This window comes from Vicia villosa, unplaced genomic scaffold (assembly GCF_029867415.1).
Source record: "Vicia villosa cultivar HV-30 ecotype Madison, WI unplaced genomic scaffold, Vvil1.0 ctg.000698F_1_1_2_unsc, whole genome shotgun sequence".
NCBI classification, from domain to species: Eukaryota; Viridiplantae; Streptophyta; class Magnoliopsida; order Fabales; family Fabaceae; genus Vicia; species Vicia villosa.
The window spans coordinates 34,079-45,333 of NW_026705314.1; the positions used below are offsets into that span (position 1 = coordinate 34,079).

General features: G+C 33.6%; 1 protein-coding gene across 1 annotated transcript; it reads left to right on the forward strand.

Annotated features, from left to right (window-relative positions):
- Positions 1–10: 10 nt before the first annotated feature.
- On the forward strand, positions 11–10,504 carry LOC131630565 (protein PSK SIMULATOR 1-like). Its single transcript, XM_058901347.1, has 12 exons — positions 11–563; positions 1,465–1,781; positions 1,889–1,981; positions 2,087–2,177; positions 3,473–3,551; positions 7,207–7,304; positions 7,538–7,607; positions 7,882–7,985; positions 8,259–8,375; positions 8,851–8,927; positions 9,066–9,110; positions 9,224–10,504. Exons 1-12 carry the CDS (start codon positions 294–296, stop codon positions 9,705–9,707), a joined length of 1,845 nt encoding a protein of 614 aa, XP_058757330.1. The 5' UTR covers positions 11–293; the 3' UTR covers positions 9,708–10,504.
- Positions 10,505–11,255: the final 751 nt, after the last annotated feature.

An 11,255-nucleotide genomic window follows, 5' to 3' on the forward strand; every position in this document is an offset into this window, starting at 1 on the left:
ACAACTTGGCGCCTAGTCGTAAAAGGAAGGGTTACACAGAGAGTAGACTTTCGGTTTCGTCTGAAAATGATAAAAACCATGTGATACCCAAGTCACGAGCCAGTCTTCGTTCTCGTCGTTCTCTTCACTCTTTCTCTTTTCAAACAAAAATACTTTCAAACACCTTAGCAGCACAATACAACTTACACTAAACACTCTTCTCTCTCTTCTTACTTACGACAACTACTATTATTCATTTCATTGACTCAATCCTTCGTCCAACTAACACCAACGACCCAAAATGAACGAATGAGATGGAAACCGGTTCGAATTCAAAGATTCAATTATTGGTTTGGTTTTCTCAACTCATGGGAGGTCTTTGCTCTAGGTCCGCCGAAGTTGACCGCGTCTTCGCCAGCTCCGATGCCGATTCCGATGCCTCTCATAAACCTAATACTAACAACAACAACAACCCCGCTGATTTCACAAGGCCGCCTCAAGTACGTGAGATCATGGAGAGAAATCCCGCCGGAGGCACCGCTGATGACGTTTTCTACGACGGAATCCCACGCTACGCCGCTAAAGTACTTTAACCGTTTCTCTATTATTTATATCAGTACTGAAACTGAAACTCTCAATCTCAGATCATTAATTGTTGATAATAACGTCGAGATTAGTTTATTTAATTTCTTTTATAGATTTACAATCTGTTTCAACTGGTTAATTACTTGACTGTTTAGGAAGGATTTTTTTATGCTGGAAACTTCAAACATTACTAAAGATGACTGTTGATGATATTTGAGTTGATTATCTTGTAATTAATTTGGAAGTGGAGGTTTGTGTTTGGGAATTAGGGTTTATTTATTACTAATTAGGAGTTTTAAACTTGTGTTGTTTATTGTATTTCTATTTGTGTTTATTGTCACTCGATCTATGAAGCACGAACATTGGAAAAATGACATTGCCACTGACACATCGACATTAGTAATATTTTAAAAAATAAATAAATTAAATGTAATTACAAGTGATGATGTCGGTTTTGGACACAGACAATAAAAGATACACACATATTTCAGAAGTGTCGGTACTAGAGAGTGCTTGAGGCTCAAAATTAGGCTGCTTGTTGCAATAAGGAAGAATAGTGTTGTTCTTAAGTGTTTTAGATTCTAACTTGCTTTGTTTAAGTTATAACATTTCATGAGATTCGTTCATTCTCTTAGTTTAAGATTTTAGGAGAGTTGGTAATTGGCTTGTTAACAAAGAAAACTTCTATTCAATGGTCTAGTGTTTCGTAGCTATTCTTCTGCTTAGATAAAATGAATGGTAGCACAGTGTAAGTGGGTTTTTGCATTGTGTTTGAATAAGCCCTAAAGGGCTCTTGTGTGAGGAGGCTTGTTTAAAAGTATTCATTGGCTGGCTTCTGTCTAAAAACAATTATGTAGGGGGAAAATGAAAATCTCATCTACTAAGATCTTTGTATTTCAGGTGTCGGAGGTGAGTTCACGTTTGGGAAGAGCTGGATTGGGGAAGGCGGTGGAGGTTTTGGACAATCTTGGGAGCAGCATGGCAAATTTAAATGCTGGGAGTGGGTTTGTTTCTGGAGCTGCAATAAAGGGGAGTGAAATTTCCATCTTAGCATTTGAGGTTGCGAATACTATTGTCAAAGGTTATCAGCTTCTGCATTCTCTTTCCACAAAAAGTATTAGGCATCTAAATAAAGAGGTGCTTCTTTCAGAGGTTGTGCATGATTTAGTGTCAAAGGATACAGATGAGCTTCTTAGGATTGTTGCTGCAGACAAGAGGTAAGTATTGGATTACTTAATTAAATAACTTAAGTGTTTTGTTTTGTAGTTCCACTACTCGTTAATATATAAAGGTCAGTTGTATGTGATTTGGGCTTTGTTGTCAGGCAGGAGTTGAAAGTTTTTTCTAACGAGGTGATTCGTTTTGGAAATCGGTCAAAGGATCCTCAATGGCACAACTTAGACCGTTACTTTGAGAAGTAATGTAAATTGTACTTGCTCATTCATCTAGCCTTTCATTTGTCTTCAAACCATATTTGGTCATTCATATATTTATTCTTAGCCATCTTTGTTTCACATTTTAGGATTAGCAAAGAGTCAAATGCTCAAAGACTCTCAAGAGACGAGGCAGAATCAATAATGAAACAATTGATGAATTCAGTCCAATTTACAGCGGTGAGTGTATCCCCTTATGTCACTAAAAAAATACTTTGTTTTGTTTAAGGACTGATAGTTAAAATTTTGAAGTTGGAAAAATATGGCGAGAAATTTCTCTAAAACAAAGGAATTGTTGGTAAAAATATTTTTAGTATAAAACTAATTACTCGCGCAGTTAAATTGAGTTTGTGTATGATTACTAAGTATACCGGTTGTTCAATTTTGTTAACCAATTGAGTATGTGTTTGGTTCCAAATAGGAAATATTCTACAAGACTTCCTGTTTTTTTTTTGTTGCAATTTTCCTGACCATGTATTATAAGAAATTGATTGATGGTGTTGAATTTGTGATTCATGTGTTTAAATCAGACTACACTCACATATATAAATAAGGCAAATTCTTTGGTACCCTGTAGATTTAGTTGGGTACCAGTACCCTTAGTGTTAATTGATTTAAAATTTTAATTTTTTTAAAAGTAAAATAATATTAAAAGATGATGTGGCATTGAATATCTTCATTTGATTGGAGGAAGGTACCCATACCCAACCAAATTCCAGGGTATCAGAGTGTTCGCATATAGAGTAAATATGATAAATTCTAATTGATATGATTTTCTAATTCTAATCCTAATAATAAATATAGGATTTGAGTATTTGATTTTGATTCTAAAAGAAATATTTCAATCTATTTAATAGTTTTGCATTGAGAGTCAATTATCTTTTTCTCTATCACTTACTCTATGAAACTTGATACATTTTCCGTGTATCATGGTTTATGCTCGATAAATAAATGAGGAACTTCTGAATTCAACTACTTTAGCTATGTTTATTTCAAAAAATGCTTTGGCTCTGGTAATTTTGATTTCTGTCATCTAATCAGTAATCACACTATAATAAGATTTGTTATCATGTCATCGTGGCTTTGAGTGTACATAAAAAATTTCTTAATTGCACATGTTTTGAAATAAAAGCAATATAATGGTTATTGTACTTTCTTTTTGGTTGGATTTTATCATCATACATAAAGAATACTATTATTGAGGCGATGCATATCATAATTGTTTTGGAAATATTATATATTTAGTATTTATAAATGGCATTTTTATTAAATAGCCTCAGGTGTAAAGATGGATCCTGTTTTGCATTTACTTTATCTTCAAGGCTTTTTATCTGGCTGATAACCAAATGTTTTATTAAGTTTTAATATACAGTGATTTTGCTTCTCCATGCACTTTACTTTTATTCAACATAGATTTTTGTGAGGGATTATTTTTTTGTATAAACTTTGGAAAATCAAATTTTCCGTGACCACAGGAGTTGTACCACGAACTTCATGCGTTGGATAGATTTGAACAAGATATTGAGCATAAGGGCGAAGAGGAGGATCAAAGAGGTAATTATGTAATATCATCAATGGGCCATGTAGAGTTGGAATAATTTTCTCAATATTTTTTCAAAAAGTAATTAGAATACGATCACTAAAATGTTTAAAAAGACCATGCTCTACCTATTGGGCCTAATTAACTAGTTAAATACAAATTATTACACAATATAAAATTATATTTGCATCACTCCTTCTAAAGCTGGTCAATGAATATCTATCATTTCGACCTTGCAAGTAAGTCGGATGAATCTTTCGGTTATAAGCCCTTTGTTAACACATATGATATTCAGAAGGATTATAGGCTGTAGTTTTCAATCCCTATCCAACTTATTTTTGATGTCGGACTATCTCAATGTGTTTTGTCCTGCCATGTTGAACAAGATTATGAACAATAATGATTAATTTTCGTGATGACTTATTGTCACAAAAAGACTTCATAGGTCCTTTACACTTTATTTTTGAATATTCTAGCACAATTTTCATCCATAGCTCATGATTTTCTAGTGCTATAACTCAGAATTTTACTTCAACGGTTGATTAGACAACTACACTTTACTTCTTACTCCTTTTATAAACAAGGTTTCCATAAAGAAGTGTACAATAATCTGAAGTAGATCTTCTGTCCGTAACTCTAACTTGCTGAAACCTGCATAATAAACATCAGCGGAAGCCTTTACAGTTAGGTTTCCACCTCCTTTAAACCATAATAATCCTCTCCCTGTTAAACCCCAATATGATTTTGGGACAAATATTTCAAAGAGAATGACTCAAGCAACTTCAAATTATTTTACCCTATTGTAAAATTGAATAAACAATTAGGGCACTCATGGTTTATTCCTCATCAATATTGAATAAACAATTAGGGCACTCATGGTTTATTCTTCTTCAATAATGGAAACAAACCATTTCACATTAGAAATATTAGAAATAAGGTCATATTTCAATTAGGGCACTCATGGTTTATTCTTCTTCAATAAAGGAAACAAACCATTTCACATTAGAAATAAGGTCATATTTCTAACATTAAATATCAAATAGTTCAACACTTTTAGTAAGAGTAGAAGGAAAAGCAACTCGATGGTGCTTAGAAAATTGACATATCTTTCATTTAAAAGACTCAACAAATTATTAAAAACAAGAATGGAAACACATACCTCATCAATAAAAAGTAAAAATGAGATTGACCAAGATGCTTGTGCTGAGTCATATTTGTAAGTTAAACAAATGAGACTTTGATTGAGACCGAAGTGCGGAAGACCACACAGTTCTGACTAGTTTGTTCATCAGGCAAATGTTACATAGCAACTCCAAATGCTCTCCTCGTTGCAAGATCTCCAAAAATACAATGAGAATAAAACATATTACCGTACAATTCTGATTCCGGATAAGCTTATGGATAGAAATTAAGCTATGAGAGAGCGTCGGAACATGAATCACTTGCAATTTAAAATGAGGTTGAAGTTTGATATTCTCAGAACCAACAACACAATTTAAAATGAGGTTGAAGTTTGATATTCTCAGAACCAACAACATGGGTTCAAGTACCATTGACAACAATAATGTAATGAGTATTAGAAGATGAGATAATGTAATGAGTATTAGAAGATGAAATAATGTAATGAGTATTAGAAGATGAGATACAATAATGTAATGAGTATTAGAAGATGAGATATAAGTAGAAAACAATTATGAATGAGAGGTCATGTAATCAGTGGCACCAAAGTCCTGAATCCAAGTATTATGATAGATACATAGAAGAAAAAAGGTGTGAAACAGGCAATTAAGGTATGCACTAATAACTGATGTGAGGAAGAGAAAAGGGATGAATCAGTGAATCAATGTAAGCATTAGTAACTGACGTGCAGGGAATTAATTGTGATGTGAGAGAGAAAAGATTGCATCAATAAAAGGAGGAGAGCATGTAAGGAGTGGGCAGATTGGAATTTGACGGTTTAAAATTTTAGATACACTAATTTCATTAAAATCTATATTATCAAACTCGGCTGTTTCGGCCATTATCTCGTATTAGTTCCTTCTTATCCCCTATTATACTAAATTGATCCTATCATATTATGAGGAATCCTATCATTTTATGACTTATGAGGAATATGATAAGTAGCCATGAGACATTGGGAACACGATTTTTTACCACTCAGTTGCCCGAGAAAGATAATTATGAGACTCACCCAAGACAAGAGCATAAAGAAGGTCTGTAAACTATTCAAGTCATGCTTACTAAAACTCTAAAAGAAAAAGAGAATCTGCTGTGTCTGTCTCTGCCATCAAAAAGAGGCTTCCAAAAAATATTGGAAAGTCAAGCAGCGCAGCAGACCAGTAGCACTAAAATACTACACCAAGCCAAACATGATCCAAAAACTGCAGAATAGTGGGAAAAAACAGATGAAAGGGCTCCAAAATACCCACGAAAAAACATCCCAAAGCCAATATTTGATCCGTCAAACAAGATCAGAAAGGACCTCGTAAATGATTGGAAAAGCCGCACTGGAAAAAGAGATCGGGAAGGCAGCCTGTGACCTACAAGTGTCAGAACATGCTGGAGCTTGGGCAGCATGTTAGGTGTCCATTCACCACGAAACTTTAGGGTATGCTCGGTATCGGGGTTCGGGGTGGTGATGCGAGGTTGGCCACGGAACTAAGCAAAACAGTCACACAGCTGGTTAGAGATACAAAAGAACACAAACTGAGAAGAAGGCAGTGATCTAGTGTTAGCAAATCAGTGAAATGATGAGCAAACACTGAAATTGTAAAAAAAAAAGGGACTGCAACAAAGACAGTATAAAAAGGAGCCGCAATGAATGCGACTAGAGTTTTTATGCTGATGCAAGACCCTCAAGACCGAGATCTCTTGATACCATGTAGAATTTGAATAACTTTTTGAATATCATTTCAAAAAGTAATTGGAATAGAATCACTAAATTATTTAAATAGACTATGCTATACCTAATAGGCCTACTTAATGGGTCTAATACAATCTATACAAATAGTTACACACTATAAAATTATACTTACAACAGGCATTGAGATAATATGCTACTCTAAACTTTAGCTTGTGACTGACATTTTTTAACCTAAAACCAGAGGTCTTATAGAGTTATAATCATAAATGAAGAATAATTTTGATTTTGATTTTTTCCCCCTTAATTCCAGTGGTCAATTAGATTATGATAAATGTGTGGAATCCTGAGGACTGCATTCACATTGATCATTTAATTAGTTCTAGGATATTGAAAAAGATATATGTTAGTATTAAACAACCTTGATCCCTTTGGACTAGTTGGTCTCAAAGTTGGGTACTAAGTTTTAAAAAAAAACTTTTGATATTCTGATACTAATGCCTTCTCAATTTGTCACCAAGTCTCCTTCAAAGTCATTCTTGTTTAAGTATAACAGTGTATGTAGATAGATTGCGGTTACAAAAGTACTTAAAAAAAAAAAACAAATGGAGCCAGAACAAAGTATTATTGTTGAGAATACAATTCTGAAATTGGACAGTTGCTTCCTTTTACATATTTTTGAAGAAAAAGTTACAGCTACCCATGAGTTTGACTTTGCAGTATATTGAGCAGTATTTGTTCATGTTACTATGTTAATCTCTTATCTCTGATATATAATTTGACTTTCATTATTGCTCTTCTTCTTATAGGTGATAACCTCGCATTCTTGAGAGCAGAAATTAAAAGTCAAAAGAAGCAAATTAAACATTTAAAGAAAAAATCACTCTGGTGTAGAAGTTTGGAGGAGGTAGCTACAGATTACTTCTTGATGTGTTCTTCTCATCCCTCAGTATCCTCCTCCATATTTGTTTAATTCTCTATTCGACTTTTATTGTGTTTGATCCACATGTAAATTGGTAATACTAAAGATAGTATAGGAAATAAATTTTTATTTATAGAGGCAGGTTTTTCTTGTATATTTCATTCACAAATCAAAAACCGAGAAAAGATGAGTATAACTCGTAGTCTAATGGATTGCAGGTTGTTGAGAAGCTTGTAGACATCGTCCATTTTTTACATTTGGAGATAAGCAATAACTTTGGGAGTGCAGGTCTGTACCTACTAAAGCCGTATAAAATGTTTGCTTCACTTGATTTATGTTGTTGCAAAATAACTTTGATTTCTACAAAATAACAGCAACAATGTTGTTGCAACAATCTGATAGCAACAATGTTGTTGCAAAATAACAGCTCATCTCCGTACAAAATAACTTTGGGAGTGCACTACGTGTTTTTAACCTCATCAAATATTGTTGCTATCAGATTGTAATGAAAGATGTATTCTGATTCACACTTTTAATGTTGTTTATCCATGGGTACCTGCAGATGGCCAAAAGCCAATAATTGGAAACATTGGCAATCGTCAAAGATTGGGCCCTGCAGGTCTTGCTTTGCATTATGCAAATATAGTACTTCAAATTGATACCCTTGTAAGTCAATTTACTTAATTGTAACTATTTCATTACATGACTGTTCTTTTACCTTATCTCAAATCAGGTGAAAATATAATTGAGTTTTTAAAAATGATTCTCTTATTGCTACCTGTCCACTTCTCTGTTATTTTCCTTCTGTTACTTTCAGATTTCATGTTGAATTAAATGTAAACTATACTTTTCAATCTTTATTTCTTAAGAGGAGAAAATCAACCATAAATTTGTTTTGCATTGCCGAGCATTGTACCAAGTCCATGTTAATGCTTTCAGGTAGCCAGGTATATTGCCATGCCTGCAAATACAAGGGACACATTGTATCAAAACTTGCCCCCTAATATAAAATCAGCTTTGCGTTCCAAATTATCATCCATTCATGTTGTAGAAGAGGTATGATTGACCACTTATACTTTCTATTACTACTGCTTTGTTGAAAAATCAGACAAGATTATGGGTTTGGATTTTTTTAGAATAGATATAAAAATGCTTTAGGTTGAAGCACACTTCATATCTTGTCCACAGCACAACTGAAGATGGACTTTAGTTGGTCTGGTAGTCAATGATTCAATTAGCCACCTGGTTAACGTTATTTATAGCTACCCATCATAATGAATACTCATTAAATGCCCTTGATTTTGTTTCAGCCAATACTTTCTCTCTTACAGGCCTTCATATTTTGGTAGTACTGTAGTTTGTTAGACTTGCAGTAAAGATCATACACAATTAGAATTCTAAGAATTTGCTTGACAAGTTTTGAGAAATAAATTTTCTTCTGCCCTTACACATACTAGTTAAGAAAATCTTTCTTAAATTTGTTTCTTGGTTTTTTTACTCTTTCTTTGTGGTTGCTGTCTGGGTTACACAGATAACTGCAGCAAATATCAAAGATGAGATGGAGAAAACATTACATTGGTTGGTCCCAATTGCCACAAACACATCCAAGTAAGATCTCTGGCCTTTTGTCAACTAACTCTTTCCCGACCACGTGAAAAGCAATCTTTAATCATAAGTTTATTTACCTTACAAATATGATAATCTATTCTTTTTGACCTTTTCTTTGGTGTTTAAAAATTGGTTCAGAGCACACCATGGTTTTGGCTGGGTGGGGGAGTGGGCTAACACAGGGTAAGTAGCTAGTCCCTACTGTTCTTGTTTGAATTAGAAATTCATGTCTCCCCCCTTTGTATTTTCTGTACTTTCATTCCTCTCTGATTTTAAATACTTCGTGGTCCTTGAAGCTCTGAGATGGATAAGAAAGTTTTCCAGGGTGGTGCAATGCGAATTGAGACATTCCACTACGCTGATAAAGACAAAGTAGAACATTATATTCTTGAACTTCTCTTATGGCTTCACCGCCTGGCCATTAAAGTTAAGTCTGGCAGTGATGCTAGCAAAGCAAGGCCTGCCATGAAATCCTCTGTCGTTGCTACCATGGAAAAGACAAGTAAGCATTCTACAAATTTAACAATGGATGAGCAGAACCTGCTGCAAGATGTAAGTAAGAAAACCAAAATGAAAGGAATCAGTAAGAGCCTGGACTTTGACAGTCTGAAGCCTACATTGAGTGAGAAGTGCAGACTGACCAAGAGCAGCAGTCTTTCAACAAGTAAAAGCAAGGGATTATCTTTTAATAGGATTTTGTCAAAAGTTCCTGTGATTGATTTCGATATTGACAAAGAGCGAGCATTAAACGTGATCGACAGACTAGATGTGGTCAGATAATTGAAAATTTTACTGGTTGGCTTTTGAAATGAATGGAAAGAAGCGATAGTCACGAACACGACTGGGATTTCTGGGGTACCCTGGATTTTCTTGGCCGCAAGTGTTTAATGTCAGTATTTTTGCAGCAACCAAGGTAGTTACCCTGGATTTTCTTGGCTTCATTAGGGTGCATTGTTTTGGTGAAGTTCCACGATGTAGAGATGCCATTGTCCACATGGTATTAAAGAAGTTGTTTCATGTTTGCATCAATGTGACTGCAGTGCTCACCTTGTTTGGGCATGGTGGAGTTGCAGTTCAGTCTTGACATTGTAAATACTAAAATGAGAATAGTGTGCCCGTCATTTTGCACAGCTTTAAGAAAAGTTCTTGATCCGATAGATTATATATCAATGGTAATGGTAACACATTTCTTTATCACCTACTTTTCGCAAAACGATGATATTCCTTTTTTTATTTTTTATTTTTGTGTGTGTGGGTAATGTTAGCATAAGCATGCTTAGGGGTGTAAGCGGATCAGAAAAATTCAATTAAACCGACAATTCAAATCAAATCGAAATAAAATCGATTGTTATTGGTTTGGTTTAGAACCAAACCAATAAAAACCAATATGGTTTAGTTCGATTCTCGATTTTAATTTTTAGTAACCACCAAACCGAACCAATAGAAATAATGACGCTCTAAATATTTTATTCAACCCATAATTAAGCTGGAAATTTTGTTCGATCCAACCATTATCCATCTTTATTTATACTTTATTTCAGTAGAACACGTAGTTAGAACCAAATTCTTAAACATAGAAATTAGAAACCATAAGTCAAAAAAAATATGTTTTCACTGAATTGCTGTTCCAGCTACCCGCAACTATTGTTTCTCTCACTACCTTCATTTTTGATATGTTATGGTCGTCTTCTTCGTGTTCAAGTTCTCTTCATTGATTTTTTATATTTTTTTTAATCTTTTTTGTTTCTTCTTCGAAAAAATTCCTTCTAGTCTTGTTACAAAATAGTTTTTATGCGTCTTTGAGATGTGAAACATGTTATTTGATGTGTGTTTTGTTGTATTCTATTTTTTAAGCTTTGAAATCTCTTTCAAACATTTTGATGTCAAGTGTTAACTTTTATATTTAATAGTGAACTTATTTCATGATGCAATGGAAATTATGTCACTCTTTCGTACGAATTAAGAGCAACTTCTAATTTATTTGGAAAAATAGAGCGTGAAATATATTATTTTAAAAAATAACAGAATAAAAAAAAAAAAACAAGATAGTGGAGAATATACTAATGAATATAATAATATAATATTTTAAAAAATAAATATCGTAAACCTATCATCCAAATCAAACCAAACCAAACTGATTAGTTTGGTTCGGTTCCAGTTTTGAAAAATATTAAAAACCAAACCAAACTAAACCGATAAAAATATCATCGTTTCAGACTTTTTTTTTAAAACCAAAAATCGATTCAAACCGATCTAATTACACCCTTAAGCACGCTCGTCCTAAAATATCCTAAAATATATAAAAAGCATCTACTAATTTATTTATTT